General features: G+C 39.0%; 1 protein-coding gene across 5 annotated transcripts in view; it reads left to right on the top strand.

Moving 5' to 3' along the window:
- The window catches only part of ROBO1 (roundabout guidance receptor 1), a 679,988-nt gene that overhangs the window by 564,389 nt on the left and 90,159 nt on the right, over positions 1–25,440 (top strand). For all 5 annotated transcript variants that reach the window (XM_088157812.1, XM_088157825.1, XM_088157810.1 and 2 more), the window contains one exon: positions 4,454–4,611. In XM_088157812.1, the coding sequence (XP_088013938.1) occupies positions 4,454–4,611 (158 nt within the window). The remainder of the gene's footprint in view (positions 1–4,453; positions 4,612–25,440) is intronic.

Raw genomic sequence — 25,440 nt, 5'->3', positions numbered from 1 at the left:
ACTAAGGTTGTATTTAGCTTCTTTGATGTCAGGAGGGTTTTGTTTGCTGTTTGTTGTAAACTTGCTCATTAGCTGATTTCTTCTATTTATTTCACTTTCCTTTTCCACCATTTTTCAGGCACATGCTACTATTCAAAGAAAAATTCAAGTTATCTTCATGCAGAAAGAGTGGAGGTTGTTGGGATGTTTTCTGTTAAATAATTGTGCCATACTTGGACTCGCCAGTCTCTCTCTAAAAAGCAGACTTGCAAAATAGTGTGTTTTGTGTGGGATGGTGCAAGAGAGTTAATGGGAATCAAGTCTTAGTAATGCCTTTTTATAAGAATTAAAATGAATTTAAATTGCCTTGGTCTGATTCAGAAAGTTGCAGCACAAGCCTCATCATTCCCTTCTTCCTCTTTTTACTGGCTGTAAGATCTTGGTTGATTAAGGATCCCAGATATATTTTGGTACACTGCTTTAAACTGATCTAGCATGAAGTGTCTGGACTAGAACAGACATGTAATTAGAATTTTCAGGAATTTTTCTGATTTCCAGATCTTGAATGATACCACCTGTTAAGGCATGATATCCATAGTGTCTGATGGTAACTAGTGTGCTCCTTACAAATTCATTCTTCTCAAGTATTGACTAGAACTTTCTGGTTGGTTTATTTTATCTTGCATTTTATATATCCCGTCCAAATTACAGTTATTGAAACATAAAATTGAACACAAACCTTCTGAATTAATCTATCTAAAAAATCCTGCCTATCTTCGTCCTGTTTCACCAAGCAGTGTCTCCCTACTCTTTTCATAATAGGCAACAAAAAACTTTTTAAAAAAGCACTGGGTGCTGCATTTTGCAAAACAATTTTTGGTGCCATCTCTGCTTATTAATAAAAATTTATGTTGCTCATCAACAAAAATTTATCCTCAAGTGGTTGCCAGTTCCCTTCTTCCCTGAGAAAGATTCTCCGGGGAAAGTAAAACCCCTTAGTGGATTGAAGAGTACACAATACGAAGTAGTTGTGTGAGCAGTTGACAAAATTTTAAGTGGAGCTGCAAAAGTTGCTTTTGAACCTGAATAGTTCAGCATTTTCACACAGCAAGATGAAGGAGTTGTCTCAGTTGTGCTGTGGTGATGGTTACAATCATCCTTCATTGAATTTCAGAAAATATTAGGTAAAATGCTAGAAAACCTTAACCAAGATTTGCAGAAATGGGGAGGAGACTGTTGTATCTATTAATATTTATTTTTTTTAATGAAAAAAATATTAAATGTCCTCTTAATGTACCTTTTTTTTCATTCCATCTGCATATTGTAGAAAGAGGTGAAATTTCACTCTTTGGTGACAAAAAGCACTTGCTGTAGTGGATTGCAAAGTATACTTCTAATATAACTTAAAAAGGAAATGTTTTCTCAATTTACAGTGAACCTTGACTGTGAAGAACAGCAAAGAAAAAGTTAGAGGTTTTTTTTTTTTTCAGTCAGGGATGAAAATTTAAGATTTATAACTTAATGCAAGATTGCCAGGGCCTGAGGCAAACGAAACAGAGCATGTATCTACTTTACAGCTGCAAAAATAATTACGATGACTATCTGTGGAGTAATCTCTGTTGGATTATATTTTGTTAGCATTTCATTATGTGATGTTAGGGCCAAAATAATTCATAGTAAATGGGGAAAAAAATACTTGTTTTGAAGTATCTGTGGCCTGGATCTTTGATGTCCTCCTAGGCATTCTATTAAGAACTGGTTAATTTGTGAAAGGTCTTGGTTTGCAGGCAAGGTACTATGCTTGTCAAGCTATTATAAGACTAAAGAGTGTAGAAATTACAGAAGTAATTTGGTTTTATTGTGTAAGTACTGGACTTCTTTGTTGCTTCAAAGGTGCTGAAGCCATCTGAGGTTCTACCTGATAGTCCTTTCTCTTAGATTTATGATGTCTCTCAGACTTGAAAGGCACTTACACTTTATTAAGATCACTTGATTTAATTTTTTTTTTAAACTTCAGGCTGCTTCTTTTTATATGTCTCTTAAATTTATCCAAGTGATACAATCTTCAGCAGTAATGAGACTCTTCTTACTCATGGTCAAAACAGCCCTTTTTTGTGTTGCAATGGAACTGTGGTGTAGCAAATAAACTCTTCTGCACTTGCATGTTGGCACTGGCCACTGGATCTGTGGGAGGGAGGGTTTAGTAACTTAGGGCAACTTCTGTGTCTTCTTTAATGTTCTTAAATTGGAAGAAGTGGGGGGAAAAAAAAAGTAATAATATGATCAGTGTCTCTAAGCCAGATTAAATCTTTAAAGTATTAAATAGAAAAAATTTGTAAACTTCAGTAGAAGCAGTGTCCGGCTATCCATTTGCACTATGTGATTTATAGTGATTCATGTGTCTGGATGGCTTGAGGGTTTCTTGGGAGCACAAGAAATTGACTTTGGCTGTTAACATCAAATTCAGAATAAGCAGAACAAGGATATGTAACGTTTTCAGTGTATGTGAGAGTGTTGTAATACTTCCGTAAGCAAAAATTAATTTGAAGTGCAATTTTGGTGCATCAATATATAAAGGAACATAGTTAAGAAGATGTAAGAGAATATGGGTTAAATTTAATTAAGTTTAGTTGAAAGCAGAAGGGAATTTAAAGGATTGTTTTTTTGACTTACCTTTCTGAATAACTAAAAATTATATAATTCCTCTTTTTAAAAAAATTATGTTATAGCAGAAAATATATTCAATTTTTCCGAAGTTCACAGAAGGAAATTATCCATGAATTTTGCCTTTTAGGAAGATAGATGCTTTGATCTTAGGTGGAGCATGCTTTTCCAGGCTTTTGTACACTCAGAAATAGGTGCATGTTTTATTTGTTGTGTTGGTTTTTGGGTGTTGTTTTTTTTTTTTTTTCTTTTTTATAAACTCTGTACACTAGCTGTGTTGAAGAGACCTAATCTGTCCAAGAGACCATGGTCATTGAAAAGTATCTCATTGTAGACTTGATGACCTCCAGGGGCTCCTTCCAATCTGAGTTATTCTATACTATCTTCTTTAAGTCCTATAATTCTGTTCTATTTGTATTGTTAATGTGATAGAGGCATTTTATCCTTGACTACACTCTTTAAGAGCATCAGTATATCCTATTTCCAGGACATCCAGAAATTTCAGTAATTGGACTGAAATATTAGAAATCTGCATGTTTCATTGTGGAAGGGGATAAATAAATTCAAATGTTTGGTGAGATCAATACTATATTTAAGTCTTTTTGACACACAGATATTCTTTGTTATTTCTGGAATTTATGTCCTTTATCTAGAATAGTGGCAAAACATTCTTTATTTATTGTTTTTGATTCCTGCCTACACTTCAGTATCAATGTGGAACTTTCCTGGTTGTGTATTACATTATAATAAAAGCAGGTGTGAGGAAGGTGTATATACCTCTGTCCCAAAGCAGGTGACCTATTTGCCCTCAGAGCATTTCAGAAGGTCTTACCAGCATGAAGGACCTTACAAAGAGGGATGGGTTGGTGGTAGCACTGTACCTGACAATCTGTAAGAACCACATTGCTTAACAGCTGACAATAAATCTCACCTCCTCTTGAAGCAGCATTAACAACCAAACCCTGTTCAACAGTGAATGTCCATGTATCTAGGGTCCATGGCTTGAAGGATATATTTTTTTTTTGCTTCAGTTTCTTGTCATTATTTACTGTTGACCCAAGATTGTTGCAGGTAGGAAGAGTGACATACAGCTCTGAAAAAATCCTGATAGTCCTTTGGCCATACTGTGCTGTTCCATTACCCTATCCTTTGTTCAGTGTGGATGGAAGAAGAGCAGTGGAGAGGACTAGAATGTTATGTTTGTTATCATTTGAGTTATTTATTTTTAGATTAAACCTAATGCCACTTACTTGGCAAGGCTTAGGAATGCCATTATTCTGTTAAACCATACCCCTGTGTAGTGGTCTGCTGAGCACAGGATGATGTCTGTCCTTTCCCAGAAAGAAAAATAATCACACAGCTATTGATAAAATCCATAGTGGATGACTGGAGGAAACTCTAGTTTCCTAGGCCTGGCCTCGGCCAAATGATGAGGAAGAACAAATTCTAGTAATGAAGCTACAATAAAAATGTTTCCTTGTGTGCAAAGGTGGTAAAATGGACTTTTAAGTAAAGGATGTGGTCCTGATTTAGGCTAAGTGACAGCTACCAGAGATCAGGAAATACTTTAAATATTTTTTTCTTTAAAAAGACACAAGCCAAATTGCAAAGATGAGTTTGGCTAAGGCTGGGCTCTCTCACAATAAGCTCTTATAAAAAGTCCCCTCTCCAGCTCTGTTGGTTAATTGATCTGTTTGTTAATGCAAAATACAGAGACAACAGGCATCATTAAAGGCCAATACGAAACACTTTGCTGCACTATTCATATATTATTGAGTAAATTTTTGCTTCATTGCCTTTATTCTTTCAGTTCTACGGGATGACTTCAGACAAAATCCATCAGATGTCATGGTAGCTGTGGGGGAACCTGCAGTGATGGAGTGCCAGCCCCCGAGAGGTCACCCAGAACCCACTATATCATGGAAGAAAGATGGCACCCCTCTAGATGACAAAGATGAGAGAATTACAGTAAGTGTCAAAAGTTACTCCAAACAACACAAGAATCAACTAATCCAAACTTTCTTGAACGTCTGTCCTTTCTAGGATGTGTCCTTCCCTTGCCTCACAGGCAAGGGTGGTTTGCATTCAGCTTGGAATGTAACCTCTCATCTCCTGGTCCCTCATTGCAGGGTGTGCATTTGTTTGGTAAAGAGGCCTATGCAAAACCTATGTTCTTCTCTTCCTCAGAAGAATTAGAAGCTTGTGGAAATGAAATTCGTTATACTCATCACTGTCCTATAATCTTCTTACCTTTTATCTACCTACAAATTTCTGCAACCTGTAATATCTGCCTTTGGGTGGAAAAAGAAACTACAAGTAGTGTCAGTGAGATCTTTTGTAATTCTGTTGAAAATAGCACGTGCAGAAGAGTTGTGTGTTGTATTAGAAAGGATAAAAAGGGTTTGGGGATATAGATACATTTTTTAGTGAGATAATGGCTTATCCTGCCACCTTAAATAAATCTGTTTTTTCATTAGAGGTGTTGGCATACTCATTTGTATCTCTAGCTTGCTGAACACAGCACACCACTATTCAAGAGTATGTATAAAGCAGCTTCTCAAATCATAAAAATATGCTTTTGAAACAGTAAACTGGTAAGCCTAAGTGTCTTGCAGAAATGGCAGTGAAAAATGGAGATCAAACATCATTTATTTGCTGCCAACGTGGTGATAGGAGAAACATCTTTCCATTTGAGAGAAACTATATCATCTGAAAGCACATACTGTCCTATTGGTACTGGAAAGGTTTCTAGTGTAAAGCAGGATTAGAGGCACATACCTTTTACATCCCTCAATCACATACCAAAATGAGGGGAATGTTTAATGGAAGTACTCTTAGACCCCAGCACCTTAAGTAGAAAATTACCATTTTGGTTTGAGATTGAAATGGCCTGTTATTCCATTTATTTTTTGCAAACAAGACAAAGCCCAGGCATTCTGCAGTTGTGGCGTATGCATACATTTAAATTTTTAAGTACCCTACCCAACCTATACTGATTGCTGGCTATTAACTCTATTCCTCCAATCATACTTGCTAAGAACTTGCAATTTCCTTTTCAAATCTCCTTCCAACCGTGACAAGCCAATTGATCTGAGATAAAGAGAAGATTCCAGTGCTACCTATGTTGGTTTTTTTTCTCCAGGAAGCACTTTCTCAAGTTGTATTTTTTATTGCTATAGTTTATTCTCTCGAAGGATTTTTAGGTGTTGCCTGTTAAGTACATTTCTTTTGTTATTATATGAAAACTGTTCCAGCTACCAGAACAAAGGCATACCCAGAATAAGAGCAGTTATTGTTGACTGGCAGTGTCACCTGGAGTCATTAAAGCTTTTCTTAGGATGAAGTAAAGCCCCTCAGTTTGGTTTTATTTTCTGGTGTTTGTATCAAATGCTCACCCACACAGTATTCTTTCATCATGTCATCTGGCAGAGTTGCTGTGTGTTATCAATGTCATCTCCCAAAAACAAACAAATGAAAGTGACTTTTGGTGTAGGTGTAGATACACCCTTGTTTCAGATACCCAAAAGAGGGTTTGTTTCCAGGGGTGTGAATTAACAGAGCTGTCACAGCCCAGCTTAGCTGTGTCCATCCATGTCACATGTCCTGGCACTGTCCTCAGCAGCCTTATTGATGATGTTGCTGTATTGATATCTTGGGTGCTTTCTCACACAGGCAGAGAGCCTGAAGCAACATTGTAATGCAGATTTGCATCCTCTTAAGGTGTAGCTGGGCCTTGCCAAGTGGATAAATATGCATTCAGATGTACCTCTTTACAGCTTTGCAGTAACCATCTGCATGGTCTTGCTAGAGGCTGGGAGGGGAGGGAGGATTGGGACCTGGAATGGACAACTTATTAAAGGGCAGATGGGAATGAAATGCTATTTGTGAAACCTGACTTAGAATAATTCCATTTCTGTTCATTTATCTCCTTAAAGGCATTTCTATTTCAGTTTGGCAACAGGAATGAAAAAAAAAAAACAAACTAGAAGAGTGCAAAACCTGAAATAAGGATGAAATTGACGTGGTTTAAGTGACAGGTTTCTTCTTTTTTTTTTCTTTTTAATTAACTGTCTATATTAAAAATGAGCACCTACCTTCCTGTGGTAGCAAAATTTTGATTGACTCAGTGGAAATATAAATTTCCATAATACAAGTGTGATGTTCCTCTTTTTAAGCCATGAAATTAGCAGATCAGGAAATGTCAAACTATGTATCTTGGTGTTCAATGCATATGTAATACTAGTGGGCATTTAAGAAATGAAAAAGCTTCAGTGGCTCCACTTCTAAAGCATTTCCAGTTGTTTTCATTCTTATAGCTTTGTTGATCTTTGACTCATTACAATTTTAAGAGTTCTGTAAGTGTCAAAGACTGTGTGAAGCATTTAGTATTAATGCTTTCCTTCCTGACAAGACATTTAAAATAAACATTAAGGCTGTACTTTTTCTGAATAAGGCATGATTCTTGACATGTCCTTTATTGTTTCATATCTATACTATCTTCAAGAAGATGGTATCTCCATGAAGCAACCTTATTTGTAATATATGGAAGCATATTTTCTCCTCTGCAATGACAGTGTCATCTATGAGTCAGAAAAACTGGGTTTTTCAGAATGAGTACTAAGAGTGCCAGAGAGACAGAGCTGGAAGCTCCATTCCTGATTGAGAGTTTGAAGCAAAAAATGTAGATAAATAGCAGATAAGTGAGATCCAAGTTAAGGCATTACTTCCTCAGGAATGCAATAAAAAGAAAATCTTGTTTTGTCCTGGGTAGAGTTAAGGAAATCAATGTGTTTATATAGGTGAGATAATAAAAATCAGTCTTTTCATATTTTTGGTCTATTTGTAGGGCATATAAATGTATTATGAAGAGAAAAAACTGTATATGTCTTTCAAGTTATAAACTAGGGAATGGAACAAATAGGAAATGAAAGTTAGTGGTGAGGGCAGAGCCATCTGTGAAGGGATTTATAGAAGCAGACATTTTATTTGAGCACAGCTCTCCCAGTGGTGCCCAGTTTTAGAGACTTGGTGTAGGCTCTTCAGTGCACAAATGTCTGCTGGGTGCACCTGATGACGAATTGTCATCAAAATATTTTTTTCCCTACTCTTGTGTGTGTTGTCTATAAACAGTTTTCTCAGTGCATTGGGGCTCAAGATGATTTTCCTCATGTGTGTTCTGTACACCATGGTATGAAAGCAAATGCTTGATGTGACTAATCCTTCTCCAAATATTACAAATGAAGCTGGAACAGTCTTGCCTTAGAAGCAAACACCTACCTTTGGCTTAATTTGTTGAATTGGAAAACAGTTACCACGAGGACAGAGCAGAACTAGTATGATTCCATGCTCATGCTCATCTAGTTAATTTTTCTCCTGGGATTATTTTGGAATCCGGAATCTCTCCTGTAATAGATACATATAAAGGAGTGCCTCAGCTCAGTCTGGTGAATAACTCTGATTTCTCACTTCAAGCAGTGTAAAGCTCAAATGTATTTCTCCAGTTCCTTATGTGATCCATCTGCACTAGGAGAGGCTGTGACACTCCTCTTGGAGCTGATGTTTGGTGTAGAAAGAAGGTGCAAGGTGTTGTCTGTGAGAGAGACAAGGGAGTGCACCAGGGTGGGGAAGTTCCTGGTTCTGTTTCCAGCTGTTCTTGGTGTTTATGCATTTGGCACCGGTGGAGTTCATAGACCCACCCATTGCTTGGAGCAAGGATCTAGGCCAGGGCTCCAGGCTTCCAGGTATCCTCCCCAGGAACAGCCCTGCTCCCAGCCCCATCAGTCTAGCCATCTTTTTTTGCATGGCAGCACAGTGTCATTAGGACATAGCCACGTGTGTCACCTTGGTGCCAAAAGCTGTGAGTTTGCATTCCCTCGGGCTGAGGAGGAAGTGCAATCAGTGTAGTTTCTGCTGACTGCTGTAATCACTGGGTTTGGTGTTTCCAAATTTATTTTGTCTGGATGCAGTTGGCAGGGTGTCAGTGGCTGTGAGAGCCAATGACTTGCTCAGGCACTCGCAGTAATCACAGTGAATGTTGGTTGCCTGTAAGCCTGTGAATTCAGTGTGCTTCCATTCACTTCTCACCCATTTTCCTTCTGTACCCCAGAAATGTCTATTTTCAAGTGGTGTTCCCACTGCCTTCCTCTCACACACCCCACCATGAAATTTTCATCTCATTCCCCTGCCCTTTCCTCCATCTCACAATGTGTGCTCACATCCACCCAGCCTGTCTGGCTCTGTCACCTGATTAGTGATATCTGCTTGTGTGGAGGTAACAATTTGGAAGCTCAGATAAGCAAACCCTCCTGCAGCATGCTGTGAAGTCAAGGCATTCGTCCCTGGGCTTTGCTGGTGCTGGAAATGGCTGGTGAGCTGTGATTTGTGATGTCTGCCTGTGTCAGCTTTGCTCAGAGCCTCCCTTAAGGAGCTGCATTGCTGCTCTGTCTTCTTTGTGAATCCCAAATGCAACTGTCTCTCTACAAGATGCTGATATCAGTAATCTAACCAAGATGGTGGGCCTTTGAGCATATCTTTAGGCAAAATCTGGCAATAATTACAAACTCTCAGGAGTGCAGAGCATTCAGAGGATTTTGTGCCTCTCCCATCTAGACAGGGCAACCTCCATGTGCTTTTGGATCTATCAATTTGTCTTGTGTTTTAGCAGTAATGTCTGAATAATTAACTAAGCCTCAGAAATCAGGATGCAGCCAGAGTGCCTGTAATTATCAGTGCTTTCCCAGTGGGAGAAAGTGTATATATCTTGCATAAGCTCCAGAACAAGCTGATGTTTGAGCCAGGTTTGGAGGTCAGGATTTCACAGCTGAGTCTGTTCCTGCCCCATGACCACTAGTAGCCCCTGCTTCAGAAAGCTTCCTAATTGTTCACATCAAGTCATGCTATAGGTGGTAGGAGAAAAAAGCTATGCATACCGAACATGAAATTTTAATAGGTAAAATCTTTTACATATACATGAAAAGGGATGCTGGTACCTAAGAAAGAAATCCTTTGTAATTGAATACAAAAAGCAAAGCCTTTGCATTGAAACTTCTATGCAGCACTGTGATTGCAATTTCCCCCTCTTTCGTATTAACTCTTATCTCTCATTTATCCTGAATCATCCTCATTTGATTTCTAAAAGAAAAAGCTTGAGAAGCCATTTATCTTTCCTTGTTCAAGTTTCTTAGCTTTAAAGATCAAAGTTGCAGGATGAATAATGCATACAGGTTTTCATTCCTTTTTTGTGTGACTGTCATGTGCCATCAACAGTTTTGAATGACTTACACTTTTATTTTAGATGAGCTGCAACTTAAATTTTCAATTCCCATCTCCTTTCCTGGCCCTTAAATAGTACATCACAAATGCACAGCATTTATTGCATCTTACACAATGCTATTTTTACATGAGTGAGCGATGAAAATGTTTTTACAAAACATGAAAACAAAGACTTCTGATCTTCTGTTGTGACAGGAAAACCTCCTTAGTGGTACCATCCACAGAAAGATGTTTCATGTGCTTGCCCCAATTTTTTTGTTAATGAATTGTCACAGAGAACTGCGTTCATTCTGCTTCGTGGAGACCAGTCGTAGCTTCATTGTGCTTTGGCAAGTTTAAACCTACATAGGTGGATCCCAGCGTGACTTGATCATAAGAAAAAAGGAAGTGGAAGAAATTGCTGTGACTGTCAGTTAAAAAGGAAAAGAGAAAGTGTTGTTAGTATTGGAGGGAACAGTGGAAAGAGCAGGAATTAATTCCCTCTTTAGGAAAGGGTCTTTCTTTCTAAAGTTAAATTGCAGGGAAAAATTGCAATGGGGAGGCAAAGCAAGAGAAATGAAAAAATAAAAAAACCTGATTGAATTTGCTGGGGTGTTTTGTGTGGGGTAACAGTCTTAACCCATTACTACAGCAATGCTCCTGATAGAAACCATACTCTTGTGGTGCCACTCCAAATCAATTCAAGATGTTTATCCTTATTTCTTTCTATGCCATTTCTCTTTTGTTTTTCCCTGGCCTCCTCTCTTTTTCATTGATTTATTGATCATTAATCTCTTAACACCTTCGTTTCCCCAAACTGCATATTTTAGATACACAGCAAAAGAATGCACACACTCCTATAGAAGCTGTAATTCTAATGGTAATATTGTCTCTGCTGTGGAGAGCTGATGAGAGATCATGGCCTGGGTGCACAGCACACAAAGCAATGGGGGTGAGGGGAAGGCAGGGAGCAAGGACTTACAGTTCAGGGTTTTATTTCATTTTAATTGTTTTTCTTTTTTTTGGGGCAGATTAAAGGGCAAGTAGCAATTTCCTATAGGCCCCAAGAGGGTTAGAAAGAGAAGTGTATTTTTCCTTCTGATTCCCAATATGTGCTGCCTCCCAGCAATTTCCTTTCTTCCAAGTCCTTTTTCTTCTCCCTGGGAGCATTGGCTTTCCACTCTACCTCTCTTTTTACTTCATCTGCTGGTCCCTTCAATGGTGGCTTCCTCAAGGATCGAGAGTAGTTTTTTCTTAATGATTTGTATTTCTTCTGCTCTTAATATTGTTTCCACAGGTGACACAGCTGGAGCTGCTGTGAGTTAACTTGGCACCCCAAGAGGGAAAAAAAATGTTAAAAATTGTGAAAAACAATTTGTAACGACACAGCTGTCCCAGAGGATAGTGAGAATTCCTTTAAAACCTGCTGTTTCTTCCCCTTGTTTTTTCCAAAATGTGACATTTGTTCTGTGTTCACACTTAAAGCTCTGTTTCAGGGTCCCTCTGCTCCTGCTGAAATCTCTTTGCTCTGCAGATTCCACAAATCTTTCAAAATGTACCTCCTGGATCACTTCTTTCTTCTTTTCCATGCCAAGTGCTTGTGCTGTCTCCTGCCTTGCCATGAGGACACCTTTCCCATTTTTCCCCTCAGTTCTGTCTGCATGCCTGCCTCTTCCCCTGCTGTGCCTAAACCACTCAGGTTTCCACATCTGCACAGCCCCTCTGTTAACACAAAGGGTTCTCATGTTGTCTTCTCCAACATTGATAATTCCCATGTAAGTTTTTTTAATTATCATCAGCATACCCAAGCTTTTTTAAGTGGTCCATTAATCTTTGATTATAGTTTGTTGCATTGTTTTGTGTGTTGTTTGTGGGGTTTTTATGAGCCCTAAAAAAAGTAACCTTCTACAGAGGACCATGCTCACCCTGGAATGTTGTGAAAAATCTGACAAGCCTGGGCTAATGTGAAATTGAGAAATATCACACGGACTTTTATTTTTGTAACCATTTTCCTCTTTTGCTTCTTCCATCCTACTTGGAGTCTGACCATCCTCACTTCATTTTTCAGACTCAGCCCTTTGAAACAAAACTTCTCATCTCTAACACATCCAGGAGCAGTTTCCATCCCTGACCACAGCTGCCAAGAACGAGAGCTCTAATTCTCCGTGTTGGTGTGGATTGGAAATCCTAACCTATTGACAGCATTCTTCCCTCACAGCCTGCATTTCAGGTTTGCCATTTGAAGGAGCGTGGCCGTGCAGATGTTGTCAGGCAGATGTGAGCTCTGGGCTGGCTCTGGGTTGCCCAGCAGCCATCTGGCAGTGGTTACTGTGGCTCTGAGCCCGGGCTAATGAGCCCTGCTGAGAGACGAGCCCGGGCGCGCCGGCACCGCCCGGGGCTGACACGGCCACACAGCTCCGCTGGCACCGCGGGCAAAGGGAGCTTGGCATCTCCATCCTTGTGCCAAAACAAGGTAAATGGCCTAAAAGGGCCCATGTGGATGTTCCCTTCTTCTGTGCAGCTCTTGCAGAATCACAGAATCACTGGGTTGGAAGAGACCTTTAAGATCGAGTCCAGCCCATGCCCTAACACCTTAACTATGGCACTGAGTGCCACATCCAGTCTTTTTTTAAAGACATCCAGGGATGGTGACTCCACCACCTCCCCAGGCAGACCATTCCAGTACTTTATCACCCTTTCTGTAAAAAACTTTTTTCCTAATATCCAACCTAAATTTCCCTTGGCGCAGCTTGAGACTGTGTCCTTTGGTTCTGTGAGTTGCTGTCTGGAGAAAGAGACCAACCCCACCTGACTACTCCTTTCAGGAAGTTGTAGAGAGTGGTAAGGTCACTCCTGAGTCTCCTTTTATCCAGGCTAAACAACCCCAGCTCCCTCAGTCTTTCCTCATAGGGCTTGTGTTCCACCCCCTCACCAGCCTTGTTGCCCTCCCCTGGATGCATCAACTGTCCCAAATACTTCTTTGAGGTGCTGTCTCCATTTGCTGTAAGAAAATGGTGAGGAAAAAGCCCACCAGTCTCTAGTGTTTGGGTCATGCTCAATGCCCAACGTTGTTCTAATTGGTTTAAATGGCTCATTATCAACCCCAGATCTTCTGTGTTGGGTAGGGTACACCTGTCTTCCCAGCAGGCATCTCCAAAGGGTGATGTTGGTCTCTGGAATTAGGGAAAAGGGAAGGAGCATGATGACACATGGCAAAAGTTGTCCCATTGTCAAACATCTGTGGGCTGAGGAGAACACCAGGGTCTGTAGGCTTGTGCTGGCTATCACAGCAACAAGAGTTTGTATTTAGGACCAAACTGACCTCCTGTGTTCCCAAGGGCATGCCTGGTAGTAGTGCCATCCTCTGTGTGAGGTTATCAGATTTATAGACTGTGTTCACACTCACCAAAAGTACTGGAATTAAAACTCATGGAAATTCAGTGTTAGATTAAAAGGCTCCCTATGGTCATTCCTCCGCTGGCATTTTAAACCAAGCTATTGCTGATCATATTTGACCCTAAAGCTGTAGGAATATCTATTCCTTCTGTTTTTTCCTCACAACTTTCAAAAATGTTCTTTTGCATCAGTGATGCCCTTTGCTCCAGCTGTTTTTGTCTTCTTACCACTTAAAAAGTTCAGCATTAGACATGCATAACTATGGTTTCTCAGTATTGTTTCACCCAGCAGTAGTGAAAAGGACTTCTTTAATGTGAAATAAGGGTGTATTTTTCTACAGTCAGCTTTATTTTAGACTGATTTCTACTTTCCATTGTGAAAGTAAAGCAAAGAAGAATGAGGCTTTTTTGCAGATACTCTGTGGACTTAGAGGAATTTGAAAACTTCTCATTGAGTCAAAATTCTCTACGGATTTCTTTTGTCCCTAGTCATGAACTGATGACCTAGATAGTAAAAGAAAATAAATGCCTGCAGCAAATAGAGTATGTGTTAGATATCTGAGTTTTGGGACATTTACAGGCCTAGATATTAGACTATCAGGATTTTCTTGTTAAAATGGCTTATTGAGAGTTTTGAACCTCTGGGACCATGTGAAATTATAGAAATGGTGTCTGGGAAGCTTCTCCCTAAAAAATAATAAAAAGCCAGGTGGTTGTTATCTCAGATTGGGTTACTTGAGCTATCCAGTGTGTGTAGGACTTTATGATTTGGATGGTTAGGAGCAAAGGTGATTTATTATGCTGAGAAAGTAAATTCTTTGTTTTGTTTGGCTGACAGTCTCGTTGTTGGGGGTTTTTTGGATGAATAAGAGAGATGAAAAAAGGATGTGGGAGGGAAATTATTTCTTCATTCATTTTATTCTACTAATGAAAAAGAAACATTTTTGTTTGGTTGGTTTTTCTAAGCATTTAGGAAAGGAGGCTTTGCTTATATTACAGACAATAAAGATGAAGACTGTGCTTAGAAAGCTAATTCTTCCCTTCCCCTCCCTTCATCAGCTGCAGGGAAATGTTACATGTTGAGTGTGGACATCCTCCTCTAAGTTAAAAATCCATTTCTAGAAACACTGTTTTCCCTAGCCCCTTAGTGACTCCTGTGCCTTCCCTCATTCCTCCTCAGAAGCAAAAACAATGAGTGGCAAAGTAATATTGAAAAGAATTAGGTTTTTATGAGTCTGGCACTCTGAACGTTAGGACTCACAGTGGGAAGTGGGCAACCTGTGTACAGGCAGAAAAAGTGTTTGGAGTAGATTCCATTGGACATGGGACTTAGGATCCCTGCAGATCAAATGTGTAAAACAGCACTGCAAATTTGCTGCCTTCCAAGGTTCCTTCATGCAGAAAGATCTGTCTGCCGTTATTTTTACTGCATTTAGGTTTATTTTATGCTCTTATACTGAGATATTTCCATTTGTTAAGCATGAAAAATGTTTTAATAGACAGATATCCTGCAGAAATCAATGTATTATTTGTGGTAAGTCTTTATACTGAAGTGAAGGAACCCAGCTCCTCACTGTGTTTGCTCTTTTCCAAACACTGAAACCCTCTCCATTTTGGGGGATGGGAGAGAGGAGGAAAAAAAAAAAAGGTACACTTTTGTTCTTGAAAGTCTCTAGTGGACCTTATAAATTTGATTGTACTTGGCATTTTTGATATTCCTACTTGCTTGCACACCACAGCAGCCACATGTTGTCACTTAAAATCTAAATATCAGATAACTGCTAACTGAGACTATATTGTGTATCATGCTTATTTTAGGAATTACTTTTGTAAAGTAAAAATGACACTAACTCTAAAAGCATGTGTAATAAAACCTCAACAATCCGTGTGCTGAGTTTGCACATATTATGTTCTCATAATCAAAAGAAAAATGTAGAATAAAAATAGTAGAGAAGAAGAGTGCCTGTTTTTGGAGCCTTGAACAGCTGTAAGTGATTAGAGCTTCTTATTTGGTTTGCTTTGATTTTTTGGTCTACTTTTTGAAAGTTCTGTCAACTTCACTTTTGCTTATTTCACTTTGTTTGGATAGTTTTGCCTTACTGAGTTTCCTGTGATGCTTCTGGTTATATGAAAAGTCTAGTCCAAATCACAGCACTTCAAAAATAATAATTTTCAGTTCTTGGGTTTCCTCAACCCAACAGAGTACTTCTCTCTCTCCAGGTAATAATATACTCACCATTACTTACTGCCAAGTTCAGAGATTCACCACGTGCACTAGTGTGGGATTCACACACAGATTGCAGGGTGTTATTCCAGACTCCTGTGTAATATTATGCAGGGCCAAGTCTGCCTGCTTGAGGTTGTCCTCCTTTAAAGGGAAAAGAAAAAAAAAAAACAAAAAAACAAAAACCAACAAGCCTGCTTTCTTTCTTTATCTAGACGTAGGATAATTCTTGCTAATAATCATTCATGCTGCACTGAGTAATTGATTTTATTTTTTCCTTCTGAAAAATCATTATCTAACAAGAATCTATTTGGCACATGGTCACATGGAGATTATTCCTTTGTTTAAAGTGGAAGTGTGGGTGGCTAGTTATACTTGGATCTATTTATACTCATCTTGTTTTTTCTAACTCAGCAGCTTTGCTTTTGCCTCTGTCTGCTGCTGTTGTCAGTTGTCTACTTGCCTCTGCTCAGCCTCCTGTACAGAGGAGAATAAATTACACAGAGAGAAGAGGGGCAAAAAATGAGTAAGTTTGAGAATAAATAAACCCCACAAATTTGGCAGGGAAAATAATACTGTTAAGAAAAATAGTAAAGCATTAGAAAGTGAAAAGCTTTCCTGGTGTACATCTCAAAATATTTCTACTGCCGCATGAAATATACTGAATTTTGAAACTAGCCATAGAGATATCTATGCTTAAGTAATTCGTCCTCCCTCACAAAGTACAAAATTTGGTTCCTTGAACAAAAGGATGATGAATCATGATCTCTTAACTGTAAGTTTGTGAGAGTTTTGCATCATTGTTTTCCAAAGTGACTATGCCTTTCAGAATGTCAAGCTTTTGAAACTGAAAGATGTTGGCGTGATGGCTTGGAATTCCCTCCAGCATGCCTTGCCTTTCAAACTCTGCACACCTTGCTCTCCCCATTCATAAGAAATCTCTTAGGACTTCTTTGAACTGTGGTATTGAGTTTGAGCATTGGCTTTTTTTGAGTAAGACCTAATGAAAATCAAGAAGGAAAAAAAAATAAATAAATTGCTCATTCAGGGTAAAGTATTACCACAGAAGCAGCAGGTACCTGACTGAAGCAATTTCATGGTGCATTATAGGTATTCCAGAAATGGGTGTTTGTGCTCTCTGGCAGACCTGCACGCTGGATAGGATCACAGAAAATCTGTTTTAGCCATGAGACTGTACAGTCATTGCAACATGATTTCTAGAAGTGGGCTGCGAAACATTCTCCTACAGAGAAAATTATTGTGCAGTAAACGAAAAATTGCCTTGAGGTAGAGAGTCTGCAAGCTAAGCAGAGCAGATTTCTGGGCTGCTGCAATCTTCCTGTGTGATTTTGGGCAAGCCTTGAAGTTGTTCAGTTCTTCTTACTCAGCATTTCATGAGCTGTGGACCTGAATTCATTCGTACATGTAAAGCAGCCTGACACTTGCAACAAAGCTGTGTTGTGCCACCTTGCAAAGTGTTACTGCATCCTAATCATAAATAGGCTCTTTTTTAGAGACAAAACAGTAGAATCATATCCTCACTTTCATATTCAGGCCATGCTCCACTCCAGGTGTTTGTGATTGTATAATACTTGCAGGATCTAGCCCAGCTACAAATACTTCAGGGATTTTTGGTGATTATAAAGAAAACAACTCTATCGTTTAACTACATGCTGAAGCCTTAGAGTGGTTTTGAGATTATTGTCCCTTGCATTGAAGGATCTCAGGGGTTTGTAAGAATTTAGGAATGTCTACAGAGCAGGTACTTTGCATGATTATAACTCCTGGGAAATCTGCATGGTTAGCATGTTTCACTAAAATAGGCTTTGCACACATCCTGAATTCTCAGGGTGGAATTCTGTCATTACTGAAATCACTGTGAGTTTTACCATTGTCTTTCCTGAGACTGATACTTTCCAGGAAAATAAATAGTATAGTTTATAGCAAGAGAGAAGCCTCTTTTTAAAGTGCCAAATGAATTGACATTCTTCACTTTTTTGTTGCTAATGTTGTTACTGCTTCACTTGGTTTTATTGGCTTGTTTGTCATTAAGGTACTTAAAGTATTCCAGCTTTTTGGACTGCATGTTGATTTTTTTTTTTCTTTTTTCTAATGAGATTTTCTGCTAAGAAGATTCCCATGTTTTGCCTTTATCTTTTGCATTGTCATTTTCAAATATTGGAAATTCTGCAACTGGCAGTGACAACTCTTACTCTGGTTTTGCCATTGATAGTCCAAGGCTTTGCTGTTGTAAGAGGTCATCTGTTGTATCTGTTACTCTTGAAGTTAATAAAGGTAAGTAGCTGTAATGTTTTTTTTCAGCAGAAGAAGAAACCTTAACTTTAGCAATCTGAACCTTTTAAGTAGGACATGGGGAAATAACTTCTAAAACACACAAAATTAAGCATGGCTGGAGCAACCAGAATAAATTAAACTGAAAGCCTTCTCTGATAGTTAGTGTCAATTCAAAAAGAGATGTGATCTTTAAAAATGTTATCTTTTACTATCTGATGTGGTAGCAAACTATGTTCTCCCTACTTTAACCATCTCAACAAAGACCATTTTTTCTACTTCTATGAATAATAGCAGTAGAATGAATAGTAGCAAGTTCAAGAAAAAAGGGCAGTTCTTCATCTTTGTAACATGTACATTTCTGCAGTCGATTTTACTGTGTTGCCCTGAAAACGAGCCTCAAATTCACCTTGAATGATCCCCCCCAGGGATGCCAGCTGAACCTTTGACCCTTCTCTTCTGACTGTCACCAAGGTTAACACATCATTACAGCTTGTGATGTACCTGTGCTTTTGGAGCCTTTATCAACCTGCACTGCTTCACACAACTTAGACAGAAGTCTCAGTCCCTCATTGCTTTTTCACAGGAATATGTCTTGTTGATTTTTGAGAGTGAATTATGTTTCTTCCTAATTTTGTGTTAAAATAGACTTGAAATTTTGAAACTTCCATCTTTATCTCTACTTTATCTTAATTAATAAAACAGCAAACATAGGACTGCAAACAAAAATGAAAAGATGAAGAAGCATTTTCTATTTAAATTTGAAAATGGTCACATTCATACCTGCTGCACAGTGCAAAAAAGTGTGTGATGAGAGACAAAATGACAGCATTAAGTATTGGTTCTGTAGGATAAGTTCTAGTTACTGACAGGTTATGGCCCCTTTATTTATTTGGAATTTTGCCAAGGTATCATGTTGGATAATAAGCTGATTATAATTAAAATGGGATTTGTTTTGTTAATCCAAAAAATGGTGTCTACAAATACCTGTCTGTGGCACTGATAACTAGCCAGGATAACTCTTTTATAAGAGAAGCCTGTTGACACAGATTTTCCAAGTTGTATTACGATATTGTTTTAATATATTGTACGTTAACTGTTGGATTCACTGATCTTGAAGATCTTTTCCAACTTTAACAATTCTATGATTCTAAATGTGCTCTTAGCAAAGTTCATTTTTTTTCTCTAAGATTGTCCTCTGATAAAACATGTAGGCCATGTGATTGGCCAGACCTACTTCTGGATGCTGTTAATGGCCATCAGTTTTGTGTTCATGAAATAATGAAACCAAGAGATGCCAAAATCGATTAATTCTCTCTCTGAACATTGTTTCAGAGGACTTCCACAAATTCTCATTGGAGAATTGATACTACTAGCGTTGACAAGTTTTATAAGGTAAAGATGATGTATTTATTCAGGTGCTGTGGAGAATGTGAAGGGATTTTTTTGTTTCTGCCTGTGGAGGAGATTACTTTTAACCCCAAGCAGCCCATAGTGCACTAGTTTTTTACCTCTGTATTCTTTGCTTCTTACCTGCTACAAAATGCAATCTTTAAGTCTACAAACATTACACCTAGGTACCAACCTACAGCATTCAAATAATATACAAAGTTATCTCTGTCCACTTTACATTCAGCTGGGAGAGCTGAGATGATACTGGGACAGGGTTGTATCCTTTTCTGTGCTCTCCATTAACACTTTGAACACAGTCTTTTAGGTAGCAAGCCTCAAATCACTCCTTTCAGTTAGATGTATGTAATTTTCCTCCTCTTAGACTTGTCTGAAAACTTCTAATAGTGGTAACAATTGCAGTTAGGTGTGATGCAATGGTTTTTTTTTCCCTTTGGGAGAGTTTGAAGAGTGACAGTTCCATGAACAGGGTTCTGGAAAGGCAAAGTATTGTTAATTTAACCACATGACTGTACAGAAAAAGAAACACTTGAAGCCACTCTGAAATCTGTGTGCCTACCTGACCAAAATAGGGTATAAAATTCCTTTCTAGTGGAATCCTGGATGTATACGTTCTTTCTTCCCAGTCCACATTTAATGAGCTTCTGTTCTTTTGCTCCTCAAGGAAGTGTGCATCTCATTAAATCCTTCTTCCTGCTTTGGTTTTTCCCTCCTCTCATGTCTCAGGGACAGAGTTGCTGGTATGTCAGGTCCAGTCCTCTGCCTCAAGGTGAATTTCTCTTAAGCATTTGTTGAAAAATTCATAAACTGATCATAAACTAAAGGATCATAAAGTAATATTTGTGGCAACTTTCCAGGCAATCCTGCTATGAAATGGGTTTGCAAAATGAGCCAAGATCCAAATCTAACGCATTATTAAAGGCAACTCTAAATACAGCAAATATTTTAATATTTTAATATTCCATGCATAGAATGGCCTGCATATCAGATTGTTCTTGGCATGCATGTTTGAAAGTGCCAGTAATAATATCTGTAATACAGTGTTTCTGCTTTAGGCCTGTCAGATCTTGAACAAAATTTTGAATCTAGTAGGATTGTCCAAAATTCCTGTTTTCAGAAACTTAAGAATATTTAAGCATTCTTCTGAAATATAGTAAAAATATTCGTGTTATATTCTACCAAACATTTCTTGCCAAACCTTAGGTCTGGAAAAGCATGCAATATTTCATTGCAATCCACTGAAAGTGAATCTCATCAAATAACAAAACTATTTAAGATTTTATAGTACTTTGATCAAATGTGCAATAGCACATGGAACTGTTGGAAAGAAGACAATCATTAGAACATGATTTTTCACTCTTTAGCAAACATTCTCTGAAATGATTGCTTTTCTAGTCGTGATTGACTTCCACTTTTGGTAGAACTGTCCTTAGTTTTGTCTTCCAAAGTCAACAACTTTTATATTTATCATACTTGAGAATTCTTAGATCTTTCCTCCTTAATTCTGACTGTTTGTTCAGCATTGGAAATCCATACTGAGAGTCTTCCATTAAAAACTATTTTGCAAGAGTAGCAAATATCAATTATTTAGCTTTTCTGGATAAATAAGTGCAAACAGTGGATCTGTGTCCTCTAAGATAAATGGGGGTGATCTTCATTGTCCACAAACTCTTCTGTAAGCTTATACCTTGGTGCAGACATCAGGGTACTGATGTGACATACTGTTATTTGTTTACGTATTGCAGTAGGGGTTGATCTTGTTAATTTTTGTGTAGAAAAGGAGATAAGAAGACCAGGGAAGCTTATTGATAATGTCTCTTTTTTGCCTGGATGCTGTCAAGACAGTCCTTTAAATACTGTCTTCCATGCCTGTTCACGTGGGCCAACTTTGCTTGGCACTCTTTAGTGTGTGGTTTTGCATCATTTTCCTTACAGCACAAAGAAATGCTACTCTAAATTTGCTGCTGCAAATATTTTTACATATTTGGGGCACTTATTGGAGTCAGAGAGTGCCTCAGGAATGGTGAGTTCAGACCTTCCATGGAGGGCAGCTCCCATTTGTAAATTGTCCCTCGTGGGCCATGGTGGCACTGGGTGCATTGCATGCCAGGGGCTACAGGCAGCACCTTTTGGTGGTCAGCATTCAGAACTAGGTCTGGAAAGTGGAACTGCAAATTCGGCTACCTGGCCATGTCAATATGTCCATCTGGCAGGCAGAAATGCTGACTATCACACACCTTCTCCAGCCGCCATGGGCTCCTAAATTTTGCCATCTGCTTTTCAAAAATTCAGCCAGAATGTGACATAGATGAATCTTTTAAATGCAAAAATGTAAGTTTTTTCTTTTTCTGTTTGTCATGGTAAGTAGCTGGCAAAGAAACAGTAATGTCTTTAGAAGTTAAGTGTTCACTTCAGACTCAGCATTTATATTTGTATATTCTGGAAGCATAATGTGGGCTTTTTCTGTGTTTTGGGGGAAGAAAGCATACTGAGGGAGTGCATATGACGTTTTTAACTTTTTGACACTGTCATTAAAAGGTAATTTGTACCAAGTGAACTGAAATCTGATCAAGTAACGCTTTGAGTTTTTGGTGACAATTATTTCTTATTATGTTCTTTTTAGACGGCTCATACAGAAGATGTCAAAGCTTCTCATTTATGACAGGATGGGGCTAATTCTAAAAAAGGCGTGCACACAGACACAAGATAATACAGGAAAATAAAGTGCAGAGTAATTCCAAGTTCTCTGCCATTTTTACCAGCCTGTTCCAATAACAGCAAACATCAGCAAATAGGAGACTGATTTCCATACAGAACATGGCCAGATATTTGCTTTGTAAATACAAATGTGAAAAGTTTAGCAGCTAGTATTTTCAGTGTCCAGAACAGCTTCTCCCTCCTTTGCAGCCACATTTCTCTCTCAGCCTTTTCCATTGGTGCAGTTTACAGTGACCTTTTGACAACAACAAGAATTGTGCCAGAAGTTTAAACCCACTGTGGCATCTGCAAAGAATAGCAAGGAGCTGCTGCAAAGGAAGCAATTACCGCAGCAGGGCTCCAGAGCCCGCCCGAGCAGACAGCAGCCAAGGCCAGGCCAGAGGCACTGCTTTTTGGGCTTTGGTCTCCTCCTTCTCCCTGGCTTTTCACAGGGTAGGCACTGCCATTTATACACTGAGCAATAAGGGTTTGCTGCTCCAAAGGCAAAGGGTGGGAAGAGCCCGAGCGGAGGGCAGCATGTTCCGCAGTGTCCAGCCTGGCAGAGTTAAAGGATGGCACTGGGAAACGTGAGCACTGCTCCCCAAGCATGGAGAGAATGGGAACAGTGTATGCTTTGTTCTGCTTGAGCTTGTTTCACGAGTAAAAGAAGCTGTGAGTAGCTCCTGGCCTCACTGTGTGTTGCTGAAGATCAGCCTGTGTTGTAAAGTCTGTGGCAACAGAGAGCGTTTGTGAACGGACCAGGATCTGCAGGTCATTCCCTGCCTGTGGAGTCTCTCTGGAGGATCTAAAGTTCAGCACAAAAATAATTATTCTGGGCTGCTCTGTGAGCTGGGGAAATTGGGGGATTTGCTCTTTGCCTCTCTGTGCACACATTCCCCTCCTTATTATTTGTAAGTTTAAATTTTAGCATCTTCCAAGTGGAGGCTGTAATGTCTAGCCCAGTGGTTTTTCAGCAGTCCTTCAGTAATAGTGGAAGTTACACTCAAGATTTGCTTGTGGTTGCCTATGACTGCAGCTTTTTGCCTCAGTCCTGTAACACAAGGCTTGTGTGCAAACCACAAAAAATAGAAGGAAATCTGTGATTTATGATTTGCATGTGCTGCAGTCACGAGAGCTGTAGTGAACAGTGATGGAAGAGTGAAATGTGACAGAGTAATATATGACTTTTGTGTTTAACTGCTCATGAAAAATCAGCATTGCAGTGCATATGCTCCTCTTTTTGACAGTGCTCCACAAATTATGACAAAGGTTTAATGTTTTCAGAACTTTGGGTTCCCAGCATTTACTCTAAGAGTTCTACTGATCTTAGGCTCACTCAGAGATAAATGCAATAGGAACTTACCATGGGTTTATATCCTTTTAAAGTGTTGTCTCATTTCTATGGCATGTCATCTTGGTCAAGAGACCAGGAATCAGTAGGTTTTTAGTTATGTTAGAAAACATTTTATAGTTTTTTAAGGTTGGTTTTCCAAAATACTTGTTTATTTGTAGTGTTTAGTTGGCAGGGCCAAAACTTCTTTGGGAGTTAACCTGATTTTAAAGTTTTTACAGAAAATATTTTGAATGAGAAGTCAAATCTGTGTCAACATTTAAAGCTGTCAAAATACTAATTTGGAAATGTATGAAAGAATCCACTCCATCTTAGTCACCTGTGACTAATTTTATTTGCTTAGCTTGGTTCTCAGTTCGTGTTCTCTGCCATAAAGGGCTCAGGTTTACCCCCAGAGGAGCTAAGAAAATCCTCGTTCCCTTGGGAAGCTGCTGTGCCAGCTCCAGCGAGGAAAGCTTTCACAGGCAATTTAGTGCAGGAAGTGCAGCGGTCACGGGAAGGATCCAGGAGCCTGGGATTTGCATCCCTTGAGTGAGGAGCCAGCAGTGGGCAGCCAGGCTGGAGGGGATGTGCCTTCTCTTCGGGACAAGTGGGAGGCTGAGCCAAAGCTGCTGCATCTCGGAAGGTCAGGAGTGACTGAAGCTGAAAATAATGACCTGATGGACAGACCAGCCAAGAGAAAAATTCTCTTGAGTCGTGAATGATTCATTTCTATCCCCTCCTCTGAAACTGTGAGGATTTTGTTGCTGCTTCACAATTGTACTTGTGAGTCTAGGTGATCCATGGTTTTGCAAGGAAGGCCATTCATTTCCTTGTGGGAGCTCGTGGTAAAAGAAGACTTACAAACTTCCACTTCAAATCTCTTGATAACTCGAGTCCTGTCAGAACAATTCCATTTAGAAGACCCTACATAAGAACCTTGATAAACCCCATATTTTAGCACAATGGCTGTGAGAAATCTGCACTCTGAGAAACGCCTTTTATCAGATTACAAGTCTTGGTGAAGTTTTACCCACCCATCCTTCTTAAGTTTGAAATTGACTCTGCTGTTGAAGACTCGTGCTCTGCACAACTGGTCTTTTCTTAGGGGAAAGTAGGAAATTTTCTATTGATGAAATACACCCTACGATATACAGTTGTCTTAAATCCATGTTGTTATGCTGCCAGCATTAGCTCCAGACTTAGAAAAGCAAGACAATATTTTCAATACCTGCAATGACAATCAGGAACTGAAATCCCCTTGGAATCAGCAGCAGAGTCTGGACCCCTTTGGAAAGGCTGTACTCTCTTCCCTCCACCCTGGTGCTGTCTGCAGGTTTTAGGTGTGATCTGTCACATGCAGAGTCAGGTCTGGTGATGTAGGTGGGCTTTTGTCTCCATCCTTGGTGACTTTTAACACGGCCCCCTCAGAGTGATCTTGGTCTTTCTTTTTACAGTGGGAAACAGGCTGCTAGATTCCTCTGGAGATTTGGGTTATGTAGTTTCTTTTATGGTTACCAGGTAGGATTTTTTATATGTTTTAAAATTTGTGGTTTGTTAGTATAATTTTTCCTTATTACATTTGTGATTCTTTAGGTAATGTAATTAAAAACCGAGTGATTTTTGCATTAACCCCAGCTCGTCTGAGATTTTATCCTTGGAGGTGTGTAAATAACACAGTAGTGGTGATGCTTAAAAGAAAATTCATGTGTAACTGATACTTCACATCATCTGACTTGCTTAAGGGAAGAGAAATTAAGACATACCAGACATCGAGTTCAGTTCAAGTTCACTTTTACTTCTGATTTCAATCACTGATCGTAGTGAAAGCTACATGTGAAGCAGTGCATCCAGGGGAGATTTATTCATGGGGTTAAATTTACAGTTTTACAGAAATTTCACAGTTGTCATTGTAAACGCATCGTTCCCATGCAGGGCCTTCTTTGGATAGTGCAGAAAGATTGATAGTTCAAAATATAATTTTAGTGACCCATAGAATGTGCATAAGTGTTGTCAGTTGAGTTTAGTGCGTTTTCTGTACTTAATAAATAACAATGAGAAAAACAGTTTATGAAACATTTGCTTATTCTTTTTATAACTTTTTTTTGTGATCTTTGTAGAACAGATTTAAGACCATAAAGGTAGTTGTAACATGAATTTCTTGTAATATTTTAATCTTGGTTTACTATAAGAAAGGA

Source organism: Sturnus vulgaris, chromosome 2 (assembly GCF_052056855.1).
Source record: "Sturnus vulgaris isolate bStuVul1 chromosome 2, bStuVul1.hap1, whole genome shotgun sequence".
Classification (NCBI taxonomy): domain Eukaryota; kingdom Metazoa; phylum Chordata; class Aves; order Passeriformes; family Sturnidae; genus Sturnus; species Sturnus vulgaris.
The sequence above is the reverse complement of the archived record's forward strand: the minus strand, read 5'-3'. Positions and strand labels throughout refer to the sequence as shown.